Source organism: Elephas maximus, chromosome 4 (genome assembly GCF_024166365.1).
Source record: "Elephas maximus indicus isolate mEleMax1 chromosome 4, mEleMax1 primary haplotype, whole genome shotgun sequence".
NCBI classification, from domain to species: Eukaryota; Metazoa; Chordata; class Mammalia; order Proboscidea; family Elephantidae; genus Elephas; species Elephas maximus.
This window is the reverse complement of record NC_064822.1, coordinates 131,440,764-131,463,570: the sequence shown is the minus strand read 5'-3', so window position 1 is coordinate 131,463,570 and position 22,807 is coordinate 131,440,764. Positions and strand designations below refer to the sequence as shown.

General features: G+C 37.8%; 1 protein-coding gene across 4 annotated transcripts in view; it reads right to left on the bottom strand.

The window, feature by feature from the left end:
* The window catches only part of CNOT2 (CCR4-NOT transcription complex subunit 2), a 158,534-nt gene extending 157,800 nt beyond the window's left edge, over positions 1 to 734 (bottom strand). For 3 of the 4 annotated variants that reach the window (XM_049883878.1, XM_049883877.1, XM_049883876.1), the window contains exon 1: positions 370 to 733. Coding sequence is in view for 1 of the 4 variants with exons in the window: in XM_049883876.1 (XP_049739833.1) it covers positions 370 to 374 (5 nt within the window). In the remaining 3 variants the exon portion in view is untranslated. Of the gene's footprint in view, positions 1 to 369 lie in introns of all 4 variants that reach the window. The other variant, XM_049883880.1, reaches the window with a different exon arrangement.
* Positions 735 to 22,807: the final 22,073 nt, after the last annotated feature.

Sequence of the window (22,807 nt, the reverse complement as noted above, 5' to 3'; positions counted from 1 at the left end):
CCGCGCTGGCGGGAGCCGAGTGTAGGGAAAGCCCGGTTGCCCGCGGGTGGGACTCGGCCTAAGCTCCGGAGCTGCCGCGGCAGCGGCCTGAGTAAAGCGACGCTTTACGTCCCGTCCACCACCACCCCGTATACACACCCCCTCCCTCCCTCCACCGCCGCCACCCCCCTCCCCGCCCGCTCCGCTCTCCCTCTCTCGATTGGAGCCTAGACAAAAGCAACGGGAAGCGGTGGGTCGGGACACTGCCCGCGGACCCCGGACGCCACCGGCCCGGCCCCGAGGCATTCCCCCGCCTTGCGGGGGCCCCGAATCCGCCGCCCCCGCCGCGCGCCCCGCAGCCAGACTTCCGAAAATTTGCCAAAAACTCACCGCATGAATTTTCTTGTCCCGCGGATCCAAGATGGCGACGTATCCACCGCGGAGGCTGCTGGGAGCAAGACCTTTACCCTCTGACCCCCGTCGTGACCCCGTCGCTCCGGCTTGCCTCAAGGCGGCGGCGGAAGGTGGGAGCATAGATTGCCGACCCGACAGGATGGGGTGGGTGGGCAGTTTCCAGCGCTCTCAGAGGAAGGTGGAGAGGAGCGCTTCACTACCCCATCGCCCTCACCGCGGCCTCCGCCGTGTCTTTTGTTTTTCCGTGGGAGGCTCTTTCGCGGCCGTTACAGCGAGCGGGGGCCTCTGCGGCCTTAATGCCCTCCTAGGACCGGGTCGCTTCGCACTGGGCTCGGGCTGTAGGTCAGAGGGGGACCGCGGGGTCCAGGGGCGGGGAATGGTGAGGTGGCATCGGTCCGCCCTCCTCGGGGACGTGGAGCGTGTTTGTGTTTGTGTCCAACACTCCGCCCTCCCACGTCCGCCTTGAGTGGGGCCCTTCCTCACTCCCACCACCTGAAGCAAACCTGATCGCTGTCCCGTTTTCCTCCCTCAGCCCCTGGAGCCTCCGGTGCTTGTGCACGCACATCCAGAGATCCGCAGCACCTCACCGTCACCTCCTGAGAAGTGAGTTCCTCTCTGCCGAAACCATTGCTGTTTTCTATTCGCCACCCTTATTTTTTTTTTAACGTGGTGGGAGGAAGTATATTGGAAAGCAGGTTTTTAAAAGCATTATTTTGTGAGCTTGCAGCGGCTGAGTTAGGTTTATAGCATTTTGTCTAGCCTCTACTCATACTATGAATCGGTATCGACTCCAGGGCGCACAACAACAAATTGCCCCCACTTCCCCGTCTCCGCGTAAGCTTGAGTGACTGGGCCATCAGCAAGACCGTTTGTAATTATGGTGGCTTTGGAGGAAATTGCACAACAGCAGTCTGTGCTTTCTTGGAAATTAATTGTTGCTCAAAAGTGAAATTAAGTTTGTTTTCCTTGCAATAATCGCGCTCTATTCCTTTGTGTGTCGGTAAACGCTCTCTCTTTTATAGTTACTCGACATTTTTGGACTTAAAGTGAAAGAAAAAGGCCCTCTGCGTGTGTGTCTTGGAATTCTTTAGTTCCAGAACATGAGAATTGTAATTTCTTTCTGTTTGAGTGATAGAATTTATTTATAAATGTAAACCAAAAAAAAAAAAAAAAAAGACCCATTGCCGTCCGGTCAGTTCTGACTCATAGCAACCCTATAGGACAGAATGGAACTACCCATAGAGTTTCCAAGGAATACCTGGTGGATTCGAACTGCCAACCTTTTGGTTAACAGCTGTAGCTCCTCAGCACTGCGTCACCAGGATTTCCAAATAAATGTAAAGTACAGTTAATTTGAAGTAAATAAAAATTTTACTTTAGTTTTTGTTTGTTATATAAAATCTCTCCCCAAAGTCACTATAATCCAATTCAAAATTTGTCACTAAACGGCAAGGACATTTCAGACATAAATAGCAAGAAAAATAAGCATACTATAAAACAAAGAATAACTTTGTTATGTTTTGAAATGCAAGATGTTTTCAGTAGATATCGTGTGAATTTATTTTAATTCCAAATGGTGCTCATGTAGCCAATAGAAAATGTTTTATCCAATTATTCATTTCATTAAACGTCATGTTTTTTAACTTCAGGAAAATTCAAGGAAGAACATTTGTTTCTTTATGTCCTTCGCTCCCTTCTACCCTACATCCCGTTTCTTCCTACGTATTCTGCTTCCTCTTTTGATGTTATTAGCATCTATTACCATAACATTGTGTGTTAAAAGACCAAATATGCCTTTATCTACAAAGATATTTAGTAATACCTAGCATTACTGAGCGTTTGAATTTATTAATTAAAAAAATATAACCATTAATAATACCGAGACATAAAAAGGAATGATAAAAAGCAAATATGCTTATATGCCTATATGTATCAAGCGTGGAAACCCTAGTGGTGTAGTGGTTAAGTGCTGCGGCTGCTAACCAAGAGGTTGGCAGTTCAAATCCTCCAGGTGCTCCTTGGAAACTCTATGGGGCAGTTCTACTCTGTCCTATAGGGTCACTATGAGTCAGAATCGACTCGACGGCAGTGAGTGTGGGTATCAAGCATTACTTACTGACCTTAAGCCCAAAAGATGGACTTTATTCTTACCTCCCTATATTTATTCAAAAAAGCATGAATTTTAAATAGTATAAACTTTGGAAAATTAGAGAAATCACTTCCAAAGGAGACAAAGCTGGCATGAGGATTTTGTTACCTTGGGTATATCACTGAAAGAGAAAGAACAGCAAACATTTTCATGACGTTGAATGTGTAGGGAAGAAGTGTGAGGAAAAAATACACTGATGCTATTGCTCGTTTGAAAATGATGTTTAGGATGAATTTACTTTAAACCTTGTCAAAGAAGAAGTTTTTAATTATCCTGTTGTGCCATAAGAAATCCTGGTGACACAGTGGTTAAGTGCTCAGCTGGTAACCGAAAGGTTGGCAGTTTGAACCCACCAGTCACTCTTCGGGAGAAAGATGTGACAGACTGTTTCTGTAAGGATTTATAGCCTTGAAAACCCTGTGGGGCAGTTCTACACTGTCCACAGGGTCGTTATGAGTCAGAATTGACTCAACAGCAGTGGGTTTGGTTTGTTTTTCTCATCTATTACAAATTTGTAAAGTTTGCTTTATACGTATCTTAGAGAGTGGTTCTAGATATTGAATGTGTTAACATCTGTTAAGAGCTTAGTATGTTTCTGGCTTTCTAGTAAGCAGTCAATAAATGGTGCATTTTTTTAATTGTCCTATACCATTAACAAGTTCATCTTCACTGCAAATGTTAAGTGTGTTTGCCCATTTGGTAGATAGTGTTAAACAGTCCATATTTATGAGTATGTGTTTTGTTTATTTTCAAAATATGCATAAGGTAAATTACTTTGCCCCTTATAGAAAAACTACTGACTTAGATTAAGAAAAAGAATGTTATTAAAGGAAGAATGAGTTTGTGTATAACTAGCTGTAGAAGAAATGGACAGTAATGAAAATTTTACTATGGCAAAGGACAGAAAGGACAGACATCTCAGATTTAATTTGTGTAAAACGGAACGTTTAAATCTCCTTGTTCATGGCTCCCCTAATCTTTCTCATTTCCATAAGTAGTTCCACCATTCACCCACTTGGTCACACATAAAACTAGAATTCCCTGATTGCTTTTTCCCTCACACTCACATCCAACTCATTAGCCAGTACTATCACCTTAATTGTACACATATACTCTGAGTTCAGCCACTTACCACCTCTAGTGCTACCACCCTGTCCCAGTCACTGTGTTCTCTTGCTGGGTCACTGCAGAATCCACATTATCTGCTTCCACTTTGCCTCTTACCCCTTCAAACCATTCTTTACATAGCCAGAGTGGTTATTTTAAAAATATCAATAGGTTATGTCAGTCTTGTTTAAAACTGTCCGATGGCTTCTCTATGTACAGAGAATTAAATCCCAATTTCTTGCCATCGTCTTTAAGACTGTATAATTTGGCTCCTGCCTACCTCACCAACTTCATCTTGTTTTTATCCTTCCCATTGCCTCCTTTCTATTTTTGTCACATACTAAGTTCTTTCCAGTCTGTAGCAGACTGATAGTTGTCCCCTAAAATTCCTCCATTTTTTTCATAATAATGGGTATGGACACATGACTGTCAGGAATGAACACTAACTATATTTTCCAGCCTGTCGTCTAGCCATGTGACGGTTCTGGCCAATGGGATATAAAAGAAATGTCATGTGGCACCTTTCCAGAACCATCCTTAAAAGCTGGTATGCACCTTTAGTCCTTCGCTTCTTTTTCTCTTCCTATATCCAACACCTTGGAATGCTAGTTGCCAATTTAACCTGTATAAAACAGCATTTGAATCTCTGGGCCATAGGCAAATTCTTCCATTTTAGAGATGGCAAAACTATAAACTGGCAGGAGCCTGGATCCTTGAAGACTTTCTGAATTGGAGCACCATACCAGCCCTATACGCCTTACCTTCAGGTTTTGATGTGAGAAGAAAATAAACTGTCTTATTAAAGCCACCATTTGGGTCTTTTGTTCTCAACCAAATCCAATATTAATAGGCTTGCCATCTCAGGGTCTTTGCACTTGCTAATTCTTATTTTTCAGGTGTTAACTCAAATATCATATCTGAGAAACTTTCCATGGCCACCGTACCTAAAGTTGCTTCCTTCCCATTTATTCTCTATCACATGACCTTCTGTTTTCTTAATGTTGCTAGCTGCCATCTAGTTGGCCCCCAGACTTACGGCAGCCCCATGCACAGCAGAAGGAAACGCTTTCTCATCGATTGCAGATTGGATCATTGTGATTTTCTTTGTAGCCTGGAAGTTCCAATGAAATCTGTTCAGCATCATAGTATCACACAAGCCTCCACTGACAGGTCATGGCTGCCCATGGAGGTACCTTGGCCAGGAATCAAGCCCAGTCTCCAACATGTATTGTGAGAATTCTATCACTGAACCACCAGTGCCCCTCATTTTCTTAAAAGTGCTTATAATTTATATTTGCCTTGTTCTTTTATTTATTTTCTGTTTCCCTTCACCCTAACTAAAATGTAATTTCCGTGAGAACAGGGACTACATCTGTTTTGTTCATTGCTTTATTCCTCACACATAGTAGATGTTAGATAAGTGCTGTTGATTGAATGAATGAATGAATAAAATAGATCATTATCTAAGATTAGATAGACTTTTAAAAAAATCAGTATCTTGAAAGGTTTCTTTCAAGACCATTTTAAAATCCTAGCTGGAAAGCAACTAGGGAAAACAGGTAAACTAATGGGATAAGCATAGGCTTTGGCCCTTGAAGATGAAAATTTATGCTCTTATCTGGGAAACCTGTGTGGTTATCACAGGGAAAAAAAAAAAAAAAACTTGGTAAGGCAGACAGGCATATCAGAAAGAGCACTGCAATATAATATCCAGGGTTGAAATTCCCACTAAATAGGGGTCTGATTTATTATGCGACTTACAGGACCTCATCTAAAATACATGTAAGAATCTTAGACTTTGTGTGATAATATAAAAGTGTAATAGCCTGACTTATCAGTGACATGTTACACCTTAAGTTAGTCTTCAGGTGTTACTTTAATAAGTGGTCATGTCTTGATAATACTGTAAAGGGTTCAGAGAAACAACTGCTTATACTGCTGAGAATGTAAATAGGAATATTTCTCATTTGGTAACAGATATATCAAAAGCCTTGACCATGTGCATTTGATCTATCAGTCCCTCTTCGAGTAATATATCAAGGAAAAAAGGATGTGTGCAACAATTAGATTGCAAGAATCTTCATTATTGCATTGTTTATTAGGAGATTGGTTAAATAAATTAAGCTACATCCATACAATAGAACAGTACTCAGCCATTAAAAATGGTGTAGAGGAATTTTTATTGACATATTGTTAAGTGCAAAGAAAAAGTTTTAAATTCCAATTTTGCAAAAATTTTTAAGTCTCACAAAGAAGGTCTAACAGAATATGCACATGGTGTTAATTCAACCTTGCAGAAGGAACTAGTACAGTTACTTTTTCTTTCATCGTTTTTAGTGTATTCATGTATATATTTTTAATTTTCATAGAATAACAATGATTTATAATACTTATTTGGAGCACTGGTGGCACAGTGGTTAAGTGATACAGCTGCTAACCAAAAGGTCAGCAGTTCAAATCCACCAGCAGCTCCTTGATGGAGCAGTTCTGCTCTGTCCTGTAGGGTCACTATGAGTCAATTGACTTCACAGCAATGGGTTTGGTTATTTTATTATTATTATTATTATTATTATTAAGGGCTTATCTTTATTTTTAAAGAAATAAGTGGATAATTCTGAGAAATAGCACCACGTACTCAGTTGTCTATATCTGCCAAAAATCTTTTATCTTTGTTCTCTACATTTCACATCTAATTACATTTTTACATTCTAAATATGTCTAGAATCCATCCTCCCCTTTCCATTCCTTTAGCCATTCTTTTAATCAAACCCTTATAATCTCTTATTTAGACTTCGAAAGGAGTTTTTTTTATTTTTCTACAGTGCACATCTTAGGAGACTCCCCTGCATAAAATCTTTAATGGTGGCTCATCACCTACAGGATAAAAGTCCAAACTCCGAGGTATAAAGCCTTTCATGATCTAGCACCTTCCTACATTTGCAGCCTCAAGTACTACTACTGATTATATCCCAGTATTCCATGCTGTTTCATGCTTCATGCCTTTGCAGTGTTCTTCTGTCTGCCTTAATTGACCTATTTCTTGCCTCAAAATGTCTTAACAAATTTCCCTGTAGTCTTCTGTAATGGTTTGAAATATATATCCTAAAATTCTTTGATACCTCTCTCTTCAAGACATGGATCTTAATTCACCTCCCCCTGAATGTGGATTGGGCTTTGTGACTTGCTTCTAATGAACGAGCCTTGATGGTGCAGTGGTTAACCGCTTGGCTGCTGACAGAAAGGTCAGCGATTCGAACCCACCAGCTGCTCCACAGGAGAAAGATGTGGCAGCCTGCCTCCATGAAGATGACAGCCTTGGAAACCCTGTGGAGCAGTTCTACTCTATCCTGTAGGGTCTCTGAATTCCGACTCGATGGCAATGGTATGTGGAATGGGGGTTTCTAATGAATAGGGTAACATGGAGTGACAGTGTGTGATTCTGAAATGAGGGAATAAAAGACATTGGAACTTCTTCCTCAAAGTACGCTCTCTGATCATTCAATTTGGGGAAAGCAAGCTGCTGTGTCACGGGGACACTCAGGCAGCCTGTGGGGAAGCCTATATGGTAAGGAAATGAAGTCTCTGGTTAACAGCCAACAAGGAACTGAGGTCTGCCGACAACCATGTGAGTGAGCTTGGAAACAAATCCTTAGGCCCCCTTAAGATGACTCCATCCTCAGCCCAAAGCTTAACTGCAGCCTCATGAGAGACCTTGAGCCAGAACCACCCAGCTAATCCCCTTCTGGATTCTGAGATAATAAATGTTTTAAGCTGCTTAGGTTTGGGGTAGTTTGTTATGTAGCAATAGATAACTAATACATCTTCCTTCAGGACTCATCTTTTGTGAAGTTTTTCAGAACCCACTTTTGTTTTCACTTACCCTTTCTATAAAATTGGTTTTTGCCCTACTAGACAATGAGCTGCTCTAGGGCAAAAACATTGTCTCATTTTTTTCTCCCCAGTTTCTAGCACAGTACTGGCAAGTGATAAGTTCTCAAAAAATATTTTGTCAGAGGAAATGAAAAATTTTTTGATCAGTTGTTGTAAGCAACTTGAGAGTAGAGACCATGTATTTTTATTGATTATTTTAAGGTGGCTTTGAGTTAGAATTGACTTAACAGCAATGGATTTGTCCTCCTCAGCGCAGTATCTTAGGAAAGCAGATTTGCAGATGCTCCAGAGATAGCTTTGTAATGAACAAGGTTAGTCCTAAGTGTGTTTATTAGTTATTAAGTGTTTTTAGCGTTTATTGTATGTTCAGCATGATGCTAAAAAAGAGCAATCAATGGTAACATGATTGAACTAAAGGAAAATATTTTGGAGAAACAGTAGTAATAGTCACAGAAGTAGGAAACATTTGTTTAAGGCTCACTATATGCCACACACTGATTTAAGCATTTTACTTATATATTAATCAGGGTTTCAAACTGGCCTTTCCAATTCGAACCCCTGCTGAGAATTTGCATTTCCACCCCAGATATACTGAATCAGAACCTACAGCTTGACAAGATCTCAGGTGATTCTTATGTATAATAAATTTTGAGAACCACTGCTCTATTAGTGGTTCTCAGAATTGGTCCCTAACCGCAGTATTAGCATTGCCTGGGAACTTGCTAGAAATGCAAATTCCCAGCAGGGATTTGAACCAGAAGCCCTGATATTAACTCATGAAATCCTTAAATCTATCTTATGAGATAGAAATTGCTAAAATATATGGTGGCAGTGGTGGTGGTGGTGATTACCTGCCACTGAGTCAATTCTGACTCATGGCAATCCACTAAAAAGAAGAAACGCTAGAGTGGTATGTAGTACACGTTTTATCATATCCACATTTGTCACCTGACGTTGCCACTCTCATACTTCTAAGATAATTACTTTAAATTACTTGTCTACTGATCATCTCAAAAATAATTTGAGGTAAGTTTTTACCTATTCACATTGATTTCATACAATGAAAGAAGTTATTTTTTCCTCACGTCATACATGCAAAAGAAAATATTTTATCCTCTGCTCTCTAAACTGCATCAGCTTCGTTGAATGTTTAAATACATGTTTGTGGCCTTCTTAAAACATTCTATGTAGGAACTAATTATAAGATATCTTCTATTTAAAATATCCTCCAAAAGTTACCAGATTAAATAAATATAACACAGTAAATTGATTTCAGCTGTATTGACAAACCATGTATAATGATCTACGACATTTTTGCTGGCAATGAAAATTGAACTGAAATCTTAAAAAAAGAAGGGGGAATGAGCATTAAGTACATAAATGATACTGGGAGTGAAAAAAACTGTCAATGAAAAAATTGTGCCTCTTAAAGAATGATGGCCTTAGTGATGGTCATGCAAATGCTGAAAGTTAACTTGTTTTTTAAACAAGGAACTTAAAGGGAAAACATGTTCCATATAAATGCAAATAAAATGTGACACAGAAGACAACAAAGTATATATAGATCTTAAAATCTTGGGCCTGAGGCACTGTAGAAACCACCACTTCAAGTTGATTACATTCTATTGTTCAAAAATTCTTGCTGTTAGGAACTTTTTGTATTTAACCTAAAGCTTTCTTTTTTTTTTTTTTTGCATTTTACTTTTATTTATTCCTTGAAACTGCTAGTATTGCAGATTTTTCATGGACTGAAAAGATTTTTTTTCCTGTAAAATTATGGGATGAACTTGCTCGATTTCCTATCTTATTGCTAATAAACCTTACAGGTATGTAGTTTGTAAAACCCTTTCAGGACAATGTGTAGAACATGCAGCAAGGTACAAGAAAAAAGCTAAAAATGAGCATATAAACCTGCACCTAGACTAATGTACTGCATGCTGCATTTATCACAGCTCAGAGAAAAATTAATAAAAGGAGATACAGTTCAGTCCTGAAAGGGTCAAATAGAAACACTAATATATTGTTGCTAACCATCCCACATTACAGTGCTTGAAGTCAAAGTTAAGTCTGGCACAAAAAATTAAACACATTTGTTCAGTACACATAAGAAACAGCTGCTTTTGAAATCAAAAGTAAGTAACTTGGTTAATAATTGAAGAGAATTTTGTTTCAAAAAGGAACCTCCTGTGGATTATGTGGTTAAACATGAATAGTTCTGAAAAACTGCTTTAGCAATTTGCTCTGAGGACATAGATGGTCCAGTTTCATTTAAACAAACAGTTACGATCACAAGTCTGTGCATTAAGAGTGACAGATATTTCACTAATTAATACGTATACCAGGATGCGTTTAGTTGCCAAGGTTTAAGAAAAGTGAGCAGCAGATTATACTACTGTTCAACTGTGAGATCATTTGAAATAGAAATGGCATCTGTATTTAAAGCCTTTGGCTTGCCTTCCCTATCTGTGTGATAAATTCAATAGAGATAATAAAACATTAGATTACAGGCTCAGCTGTGCATATTTTTAGAAATTGTATAGAATCATAAGAGCATAAACTAGAATGTACTCTACTTTTAACTGAAGTAACACTTAATTGACAGTAAATGGCCAACATCTCTAATAATGCCATCATTTGGGAGAGGGGGACATGTTCCATTATACACTTTTTAAGATCATTTTGTGGGTCTAAATCACCCATACAGATTGAGGTTATTGTTAAGTCATAAAAGCTTTTTATAGCATTTAGGATCTTTATTAAACTCTTTAGCCTTTTGTGGAATTCTGTTAGGGTGACTATAGTGACGCTATATCAAATACATAACCAAAGTATTTTTATGCTCAGCTTCTCACCTATACATTTCAAGCAATATTTGAAGCTTAAAATACGAAAATGACCATAAAAATAAAGAAGAATTTGGTCAGTCCCTTAGAGTTTGTTGTATAAGGATTTCTCCTGTAATTGTGAGTTTTCAGAGCTTTTCATTATTACCACTCTTCCCAGGCTCTTTGTAAATTTTTTAATTGTATTCCAGATCTACATAAATGTAACTGTATACTTTTAATATAACCAGTTTTAAGAGTAATAGAATAATGTGATCTCATCTTAATGTGATGTTCTGACTCAGTATCCATTTGTCATTCATTATTCAAAAGCAACGACTGTGAATTGTGTCTCAGTTATGTGTCAGGTATTGTGTTTTATTGTCATTTAGTTCTCGAGACAACTATGTGATTTAGGTGTAATAGTGTAATTTCCCCCATTTCATCATATGCTACATGTATGTAGTAGATCTTCTTTAAACTTATTTTGTCCTCCAAGTACCGGTGTCCTTATATTGAATTTCTGTCTATAACTCATCACCTTTGGAATTGATCATGACACTATTAAAGCCATTTAATATTCTGAACCCAGCAGTAAATATGCTGTTACTCTCCAATGGCTTTATGGGTCACTATCATCTGTAAAAATAGGTAGTCTCCAAGGAGCAACCAAAAAAATGAGATAATCAGTGGGGAGAATATGTTCAAGATCTTTGGAAACTAGAAAGTAGCTGCAACAAACCAGTCAGCACAAGAACATCTCCAGCAACAGTAATTAGAGATAAAGTATGAAGTCAATGTTGGTCTGGTAATAACTAACACTAAATTGCAAGCACCATAATTGCATGATTTCACTCAGTCTGCATAACATCACAACAAGAGTAACCCCATTTTACAGATGAAAAAATGGAGGCTTAAAGACAGATTACCTTAGATTACACAGATTATAAAGAGGTAGGATTGAAATCCGGGTCTTCTAATGCTAGAGCCTGTCCTCTTCATTTTCTTTTTTAAGAAGTATGTGATATTTTTATATATCCATTTTTCTAAGAAGACAGTCTGTAAGATTCTCAAAGGGGCTCCTGGTGCGTGAAAAAAAAAGTCCAAGATCCTCTTAAACTCCTCATTGTGAGTTCGGTCTATTTATTATGGGGAAGAAAGTGACTGTCCTAGTTTGACCACAGAGTATGTCCAACAGAGTAAGAATAAACACAGAGAACCTAGATAGTGACTAAAATTCAGAGCCAGTGAACATTTATTGCATTTCTATTATGTACTAGCCATACAAGTTATATAACACTCGAGTAATACAGAACATTTTTTGTGGAAGCAGCCATCTAAGATGCATCAGTTGGTCTCAGCCCACCTGGAGCAAAGGATAATGAAGAACACCAAAGACACAAGGTAAATATGAGCCCAAGAGACAGAAAGGGCCACATAAACCAGAGACCATCAGCCTAAGACCAGAAGAACTAGATGGTGCCCAGGTACCACCCGTCACTGTAACACAACAGAGAATCCCTGATGGAGGAGGAGATCAGTGGGATGCAGATCTTAAATTCTTGTAAAAAGACCACGCTTGATGGTCTGACTGAGAGGAGGGACCCTGACCGTTTGATAGCCCAAGATTGGAACCATTCCCAAAACCAACTTTACAGATAGGGATTGTCCTGGACTGTAAGATAGACAATGATGCTGTTGAGGAGTGAACTTCGTGGCTAAAGTAGACATGTGAGACTATGTGGCGGCTCCTGGCTGGTGATGAGAAGGAAAAGGGGTCAGGAACTGCTTGAATGGACACGGCGAGTACAGGCTGGAGAGAAGGGATGTGCTGTCTCATTAAGGGGAGAGCAGCTGGGAGTGCCTGGCGGGGGGGGGGGGTGCGTATGTGGCTTTTTTTTTGAGACTGACTTGATTTGTAAACTTTCACCTAAAGCACAATAAAAAAAAAAAAGTGGATACTCCGATGTGACATAATTTTTATTATAAAGCTACCCAATATGTACAAATAGAAAACTAGGTATACACTTATATGTATAACTTATTCAACTATTTAACTGCAAAAGTGAAATTAATAAAACAGTGAAAATTACTAATATTAATTTTAATATAACAATATTGTTTTGCTGAACCTAAGACCTTATACATCTGTAATACAGCACAGATTTGTTTGAATTTGGGATACCCATATCGCTATGTGATAACCCAATTTTGCCACCACTTTTCTTGTAACTTTTTTAAAACTTTTGTTTCAGAAGCAAACAATAACAGGATTTGGCTTTTAGCTGGCCTGTTTTCATCATTCATTTGTTTGTTTCCATTCTTTATTTTAGCCCAGGGCAATTTAACTTATATAGCTTGGCTCCAAATCAGTTATAAACACTTAAAACAGGGGCACTGAAATCAAGTGAAAGTATTTATTTAGTGGTCTTCTGTGTGATTCAAAACATAGCTATGTTAATTTTAAAATTATTTTTAAACAAAAGTACAAACTAAAGGTTTTGATGAGAAATATTCATCAAGGATTTAAGACAAAACTGTCAAAAGCTTGGGGTTTTGGAATAGCTCAAACGTGGAATTTTATCCGACTAAAACACATGCAAGCTAAGTGCACTTGGGCAAAATGCTTGCCTTCCCCAGCCTCAGTATTGTTACTTGAAAATTGTGCACAAAAATATTACCTTTTAGGGTTGTTATAAAAAGTTTATGAAATGATGTATGTAAGATGCCTAGCACAAAGTATGGAATGAAGCAAACATTCAATAAGTAGTATTTGCCATGATGATGATGATGATATTTTTATATGGAATATCACATGTAACAATATTTTAAAGAGAAGAACATAGTAATTCCTAATGGGGCATCTGAAAGGGAAAATGCCAGTAAATGATAGAATATATATGTAGCTATTGTTTTTATAAAACAACACAAATAAACCACATAAGCATGAATGTGCTATCTGAGCTGAATATTTTCTTTTAAGAAATTAAAAATCAGGTAAAGTACCAAAATGAAGCATATTATCAACTGATGACATTTCATATCATCAACTAGTGACCCTGTTTTATTTTGCTACCGTAAGAATAATAGTATGGAATAAAATAGTGCTGTTTTTTTAAAAAATAAGCATGTTAGCTAATCTTTTTTCAGTTTATGTAATGGCATTCCTTCCACAATGAATAATAGGGTTTTAAAAGGCTTATCACTTTTTAAAGATGCTGTTTACAAGAAGGTAATTACTAAATATTTATAATAATTTTCAAACAACTTTAGATTTTAAACATGATGTCCAATTCTATATGAAGCAGTTAGAACCTGTAGTCATAATCAAGTAAAGTGTTTTTAAAAACACTGCCTTGCATAAACACTGTTTCATAAAATACTGTATTTCATCAATAAGAATAAAGTTAGTCCTTACTGACATCTAAAAAAAAAAATCTAGAGTATGAAAGTTGCTACATCTGCCATCCCTTTGACCAGTGAAGGTAATCTTGGAGGAATATTATCCCAAAACCTTTTATTTTCCTCTTAATGAGGCAGTCTATTGTTAGGGAACAGCTCTCCATAAACATAGCTCACACCCTTCAGCCAAAGATTGAACAGGCCCGTGGAACGCAACAAAACAAGACCAAAGGGGTGCACCAGCCCTGGGGCAGGGACAGGAAGGCAGGAGGGAACAGGAAAGATGGTGATAGGGAACCCAGGACTGAGAAGGAAGAGTGTTGACGTGTCGTGGGGTTGTTAACCAATGTCATGGAACAATGTGCGTACTAACTGTTTTGATGAGAAACAAGCTCTGTAAACCTTCATCTAAAGTACAATAAAAAAAATTTTTTTTAAATACTCAAAAATTATAGGCAATTACAGAGACTGGAGAAACTCTGAGAGTATGGCCCCCTGATACTCCTTCAGCTCAGTAACGAGGTCACTCTTAAGGTTCACCCTTCAGCCAAAGATTGAACAGGCCCATGGAACAAAACAAAACCAAAGGGGTGTACCAGCCCTGGGGCAGGGACTGGAAGGCAGGAGGGAACGGGAAAGCTGGTAATAGGGAACCCAGGGTTGAGAAGGGAGAGTGTTGACATGTCGTGGGGTTGTTAACCAATATCATACAACAATGTGTGTACTAACCGTTTGATGAGAAACTAGTTCTGTAAACCTTCATCTAAAGTACAATTTAAAAAAAAAAAAAAAGATACAAGGTAAAAAAAAAGCATAGCCCACAAGTTGTTGTTGTGTGCCATTGAGTTGATCCTGACTTACAGAGACTATAGGACAAAGTAGAGTTGCCCATAGGGTTTTTTAAGCTGTAATCTTTATGAGAGCAGATCCCCAGGTCTTTTCTCCCACAGAGCTGCCGGTGGATTCGAACCTTTCTGTTAGCAGCCTAGCACTTAACCATTGTGCCACCAGAGCTCCTTTATCACCCACGTAAGTGGGCATAGAACAGTTGAATGGTAAAACCCAGAGAGACAATTGATAGATCACTTACAAACTCTGCAGCTGCCTCGGGAGATATTTGATAGTATAGTACAAGAAGAAACCGTAAAACGTAAGAGTTGTAAATAGTAGGGAAGACTTTTTTCTGGTAGCCGAAAACTAGTTTTTTCCTGCTATAAGCCAAGAAATCTTACAAAGAGCCCTCTTAGTATAGTAGCAGAGGGAGGATGAAGTCTATATTTTGAATGAACCAGCAACAGACATATTTATTACACTTCTTTAAGTAGAAGAACTTGCATGGATCTGTGTAGTTGCTTATTGAAATAAAAATTAAGAAAAAGATGAAAGGAAGGAGGGAGGAGGAAAGGAAGGAAGGAAGGACTAGGTTCCTCAATACACTGGTTACATGGGATGCTGTTAAATATTTTGTTAAAAAAGGGATTCCACAGTAAATTAAGCCTAAGAAATGCTAAGTTAAAACAAAAGTTTCCGTTGTTGCAAAGTTTGCTAGAATTTTTAATATGTTAATATGTGAATCTCTGTGTTAGTTTTCTAATTGATCTAATATCTCACAAAACGCATGAGCTATTTAACTACACTTGATGAAGATACAGTACTTGAAAAGCTAAACTTCGGTTTTCTGTAACCAGAGATTGAAAATTCTCCATCAACTTTGTTATAAGGAATTGACATGGAATACAAATTGTGTATCACAGGAGATGTTTTGAAGAGGACAGTTGAGATATTTCTGTTAACTCCTTAGGGCTAAAGTTTCACCAATGCTTTAAAGCAAGGACTAAGTGACATTTAATATCACAATGATACTACAGTTACGGCTGAATATGTTTTATAGGCATAATACAATATAATACATAATAAAATACAATATTCAGTGGGAGTTTTCCTATTGCCCTACAATTGTGATTATGCCCAAAATTGTATAATAAAGTGTTAACTTTGAATAACCCCACAGTATTTACTGAGTATTGTCTAAACCAGCCCTATCACTAGCATCATCACCACCACTCCTAGCCACCCTTAGTTGAAAAAAAGGTAGACCGAAGATATAAAAAGGAGGCCTTTTGGGGGAAAGCAATGTTTGTAAAGAAGTGCTATTCCCAATATCTAGTTGTGGTGAAGTGTGCACAAAGAGAATCATTTCTAGAGATTGAGATTGCTAAAACAAGAAGAGGCTATTTTCCCTGTTGGACATCTGGTTGGCCCGGGAACTTGCTGATTTCCTGGACCTACCTGAGTTCAGGAAAAGAGAATTTGAAAGAGATGATAGACTGAGAGAGGCCAGGACGCAGGGAAGTAGCCTCCATAGCCATCATTTAGTGTAGCAAGAATAATAGAGTTTCCCATGGATAGTGGAACATGGAGGAAGAGAGGAAGGCTTAAACTGTTTTGTCAATATGAAGGCTGAGTATTGTCTAAACCAGCCCTATCACCAGCATCATCACCAAGACAACAAGAGGAGACCTTTTCAGTTAAGTGGAATTAAAGAGGTCCAGTAAGCTGAGGGTGGGTTGAGTTTAGTAAGCTGAAGCCAGATAACTACTACCAGGAGACTAGGTAATGGTAAGGCTTTGCATTGTCAGAGAACCTATATACATATATATATGGGATATCCAGTTTTGGACACTGTTCTGTACAAAATATCAATAATGTAGCCAATGAGGATTGCATGCTTATGCAGTCAAGTAAGGGAATACTTACCTTTTCTCTATGTCTCTTCTCTTGGCCACAAACAGGGAAAAGAAACAGGTATCTGAGAACCAGCCTTTCCCCACCTCCTCCTAGTCACTAGAGTGCTTATTGTGCTGGGGATGGGTGGAGGTGGGAAGAGAAGATAAGATAAACCAGTTGCTTCTGCTGAGTTGATTCTGATTCATAGCGACCCTATAGGACAGCATAGAATTTCCACTTAGGGTTTCCAAGGTTATAAATCTTTATGGAAGCAGACTGCCACATCTTTCTCCCAAAGAGCAGCTGGGGGTTTCAAATTGCCATCCTTTTGGTTAGAAGCCAAGTGCTTGACCACTATGCCACCAGGGCTCCTTGAAGGTAAGACAGAGGTTTGAATTAAGCTGGAGATGGAAGTTTTTAAGTTAGTAAAACTGATTGTTTAATCCTGGATTGTGAGTTTCCTGATAACTCGAAGTGGCAGAAAATCAAAGAATTATTAAAGGAGCCACCACTCAGTGAATAAAAGGGAATTCCTTGGCTGCTAACCAGAAGATCGGCAGTTCAAATACATCAGCTGCTCCTTGGAAGCCCCTATAGGGTAGTTCTGCTCTGTCCTAAAGGGTCGCTGTGAGTCAGAATCAACTCAACAGCAACAGATTTGGTTTGGTTTAATTATTGCTGAGGGTAGTTATTAGACAAAATGAAGACTTTCCCTATTGATACTCTGAACATTTTAGTAAATCAGACAGAAATGTTTAAAAAGTTATGCTTAAGTTTGGCTTTATTCATTCTTCCTCAATTGTGTGTGTGTGTGTGTGTGTGTGTGTGTGTGTGTGTGTGTGATTTAAAACAGCCTGACAGGTAGTTTAAGGGTAGATCCTTAACTGATAGTTCTGTTGAAGATTCTGGGACCCAGAAAGAACAGACTAGGTAAACAATATTCTTTGCAGAATGTTATTTTTAAAAGTCCTTGTCTTTTTTTGTTAGTTTGTTTGCCACCTGTTAGGCAACCATGTTATTCAATCTTCACATTGTCACCCAGTTCAGATTTTAAAGAGAATAGTAGGATTAAGGAATAAAGGAGTCTTAACTACCCTAGTGGCGTAGTGGTTAAGTGCTACGGCTGCTAACCAAGAGGTCAGTGGTTCAAATCTGCCAGGTGCTCCTTGGAAGCTCTCTGGGGTAGTTCTCCTCTGTCCTTTAGGGTCACTATGAGTTGGAATCTACTCGACCGCAGTGGGTTTGGTTTTGGTTAACTGCCTCTCTACTTTTAGCATTGGCCTTAATTTTTAAAATCAAACAAGATTTGACAGAATTCAATAAAATTAATGTACTTTCACACACACACCCAAAAAGAGCAGACAGTAAATTTAAATATTTAACATTTAAGATTTTATCTTCTAGATCAATATTGAATTTCATTGATATTTTGTGCAAACCTTTTAACTTTCAGTATGGTTTGAGGCATGGAGAACGTTTTGTTTGTTTACAAGTGAATGATTCTTAACTTCAAAACTGGAGACAGTAGGATTGTTCTTTTATCTGAAAACAACATGAGTGCATGCAAATTCGCAGTGCATTCATATTGACAAATATTTACTATGTGCCAGGCACTGATCCAAGGACAAGGAAGTAGGGCAGTAAGGAAGGCAGATAAGGTCTCTCTTGGAGGAGATAGACAGTAGACAAATATTCAACATAATACGATGTAGTGACAAAAACTACGAAGGAATATGAAACAGGATAAGGCCTACAGAGTAACAAGGGGGATAGGGTGCTCTTTTAGAAAGGTGGTCAGTGAAGACTTCTCTGAGGAGGTAACATTGGAGCAAGAGATCTGAAGGAAGTGAGATTTCACCAAGTTCATGTTGATATATATGTGTGATTTACGGGTCAAGCTATGAATTTAATATTCTTTAAAGACAGATTTATTTTTTGGTATATTCTCAACAACAGCTTCTGTCTTAGTCATCTAGTGCGCCATAACAGAAATACCACAAGTGGGCAGCTTTAACAAGGAGAAATTTATTCTCTCACAGCCTAGTAGGTTACAAGTCCAAGTTCAGGGTGTCAGCTCCAGGGGAAGACTTTCTCTCCGTGTTGGCTCTGGAGCAAGGTCCTTGTCCTCAATCTTTCCCTAGTTGAGGAGCTTCTCAGGCTCAGGGATTCCCTGTCCAAAGGACACGCTCTGCTCCTGGTGCTGCTTTCTTGGTGGTATGAGGTCCCCAACTCTCTGCTTGCTTCCCTTTCCTTTTATCTCTTGAGAGAGAAAAGGTGGTGCAGGCCTTTACATTGGAAAGGGAATATCCCTTTACATTGGATCAGGGATGTGGCCTGAGTAAGGATGTTACATTCCACCCTAATCTTTAACCACAGTCAGAGATTATGATTTATATCACATAGGAAAATCACAAAATGGAGGATAATCACACATGGCCTAACCACACTGACACATATTTTGGGGAGACACAATTCAATCCATTACACCTTCCAAGAAACAGCTCACTTGCCCTTACAAAAAGTAGCACGTTGCCCTGGACAGTTACATCTTCATACAAATTGATTGCTAGTTTTTTGTTTGTTTTGCTTTTTTGCTTCTGGTCTCATTTCCTTTAATTATCATTCAACAGATCTTTATTGGGTGATTGTGTCAGGCTTTGTTCTAGGTTCTTGCCATATGCCAATGAATAAAACAGATAAAGATCCATGTCCACATAGGAATTACATTCTAGCAGAAGACAGACAATAAATAATAAACATAATAAGTAAATTATATGCTGTGTTAGAAGGTGGTTTGTGCTGTGGGGGAAAAAAGTAGACCAGAGAAAAGGAGATTATAAGCATTAGGAGAAAAATAGATTATAGAATTAAATAGGCTGTTCAGGGTAGGCCCCGTGGGAAGATTAGACCTGGGCAAATACCTGAAGAGATGTAGAAGTTAGCCAAGTGCCTGTCTGAGAGACAGGCTGTCATTGATACACACACACACACACACACACACACACATATATGCATACATATGCTTTTTACCTGCAAAAAAGTTACTTTCTTTTTCAAGTTTCTTATTTTCTTAGCTTGTAAAAAATAAAGTGAATGTTACACCATCACTATGTATAACTGTTGAAGGTGTGAATCTTTTTTCTTTTGTTTACTTAAAAGATATCCTTTATAATATATATGATTATTAAAATTTATTATGTGAGATTGTGAAGAGCTACCATTTTAAAAGGCAGTGATAAGTAACTTATGATTAGAAATATGTGTATATTTATATACTGGCATATTTAGTTACACAGCAAATATACTATATCCTTTCTTGTTCAAAAGTAATGGTTTTTCCAAAGTTTATGTTATAGAAATCCCAAATAATAATATATGATAAATTGGAAAATATAGTAGATTACTCATTTTATGCTATAAATTGAGTGCAGGGCTAATTGCAAGATGATTTGTTGGTATAAGCAATTAGAAAAATGGGCTTTTATGAATTCATTCAATAAAATTAAAATAACTTACATTCTTTCACCTTATTTTCTGCTTCATCTCATGTGTCTTTCTGTTATCACTAACCTTATCATAAATTTGTTCACACTCAACCCTCATTAACCTACATATAATGTTGGGTATTTTGTAGAGTTAAGTGAAATTAATTTTTTATGATTCTAAGGAATGACATTAAAAAAAAGGTAACTAGGCAATTACAACTAGTTTACATATAGTAACTATATTTCCTTTCCATTTTCAAATTGCTATTGGTTTTAATCTTTTAAGGGCAAAATTGTATTTCATCTCTTTGGTTCTATACTTTTTGAATCAGTGTTGAGTAATGGATAATTTTTGGTAACATTAGCTATAGTATCTTTTACTGAAAAGATCATAAATGTTTTATAAACTAAAAATTTATGTACTTTTATCTACACTAAATTAATGTTTGATTTACTAAAAAACAATTTCTAAAAACTAATGGTTTTTTTTTTCCCTATAAAAGTCTTCCTTTCCAGTCTAGTCTACAATGTCCCCTACTTTCATTTGAACTTACTTTCTATACCACTGATTTGACACGTAGTATATGCTGTCTTGTATGTGTTTTATCTTCCAAAAATAGACCATGCATTTTCCAAGGACAAAGATCCAGCCCTTGTCAGTTAACATAATGATTTTTCACAAAGCAACTGTTCTAAACTATGCAAGCTATACACTAAATTGAAGTCTTTCTGAGATTAAAATATACCTCTCTAAGCCAGGGAAGAGAGGACTAAAGCTTTCTACCATCCCTTCTTTCTCTGTAGTGACTGGGGTTCTATTACCTGAAAATTTGTGTAGCCAGAGTGGCAACCACCACCTTTAAAATATAAAAATTTGATCATGAGGAGTATTAAGTAGAGATAAATTTTAAGCCCCAAATGCTTTTGACACCAAAATGTTTTGCCTTTACATCAACAGACTAAAGATTGAAAAGATAAGCAAATGAAAAGGCAGCTTTCTAAATTTTCCACCTCTGAACTGCACAAAATGTTAAATATTGCAATGGATGCATTCTGGCCATTAAAACATGAACCATTGTATTTTAAAACCAGCCATGAGAAACCTGTTCCCTGGTAGACTTTGTTTTTGAATATTAAGGTAATATTATTCCCTGTTCCTGACCAACTACACATGTCTCCAGCTGTTTTTGTGTGCCATGAGTTGATTCCAACTCATAGAGACCCTATATGACAGAGTAGAACTGCCCCATAAGGTTCCTTAGGCTGTAACCTTTACAGGAGCAGATTGCCAGGTCTTTTCTTCTGTGGAGCGGCTGGTGGATTCAAACTGCTGCTAACCTTTTGGTTAGCATCCAAACGCTTGACAGTTGTGCCTCCACGGCTCCTTAGGTCAGTACCAGATCCAGCTATGTCTAAGATGACCTTAGGAAAAACTCACTGGATTATCTTGGATGCTTAACCCCTACTCATTTTGAGTCCTCCTACCTAGTGAATGCTTTCTTTACTGCAGTAGTGCTTCAGTTCCAGAGAAGATTGGGGAAAGGATTTTTAAAAAAGACAACTTAGTACTGCACAAGTTATCAAGGCCTGGAGACCTGGCCACTTTAATTAGAAATATTGTGGAAAGTTAGTTAGATAAGGATTAGCTTGATGCAGAGTTACCTGAGCTCTGAACTTAGTGCTCCTTAAGTGTTTCCTGACAAGGGACAGCACTGGCCCCTGAGCTTTGGCAGAGCCAAAGTTTCACGTGAACTTCAAATTCATAACTGTAGGTAGAGGAGAGATTAAGCATTCCAGCTTCCCAGAATTTTTTGCTGCTGTGTTGCTCCTTCCCTCTGCCTATATACATTCTCCATGGAAATTTACTTGTTCTGTATATAATCTTCTCAGAGTCTAGCTATCCCTACTTTAAAAAGGGTATCATGTAGCTAATCTAATAATCCAAACAGCACAGGGACCTTCTGAGCACAGTGCTCTATACATACCCAAGAAACCAACCTTTTATATAAGAAGCACAACATATATAATGAAAACCCTAGAAGCCTACCACAACAAACACAAAATCAACTTCTAATCTTGTTTCCTGTAAGAGTACTTAAGAGTATCTATCCTTATTAAAATTTTTATTTGGAAAATTATTTGATATTGTAATTGTAAAAAAAGTTACTATTAGCATTGTTTCTCACAGTCCGAGTTAAAATGCGTAAAAATAAAATGTATACTTATATTAAAAATCCAGAAATCAGTGTTAGTTAAGCCATAATTCTTTGTTTTGCTTCTGAGCACCAGCTGTTAATTCAGACTTCCTAAGGAGAAAAAATTTATGGTGTATCATATTTAGTTTATTTTTTGTAAGTTTATCAAAGGATAAAATTGTAATAAGCAGTCTTAGGTCTTATTTTCTGTAAGTGAATGCCATCAGCTTGAGTTAATCATAGTTTCAGTAGAGCATTCTTTTGGCCTCATTAATAAGAAATTACCCTTTAGTGAAGGAACTCTAGTGTTATGCCAAATGACTGCTTCGTTGGCATGTTCATTAATAATCATTAGACAAATAACTGGGAGAAAAAAAGCACATATTACATTTTGCAGACAAGCTTATGACTTCAGAACCTAGAAATTACAGCAGTTAGATTTCAACGTGCTTAGTCAAGCTTGTTTAGTTTACATATTCTGTGAAAAGTAGAATTTCGCCAAGAACCTTTCAACTTTATCTATTACAATGGCAGACTTAATAACCCTTCTCGCCTTAAAAACCTTCCAAAAGTTAGGAAAGCCATAACTGGATTATTTTTTAAAACTTCTGGTGTAGCCTTTTAGGTTGCTACCTG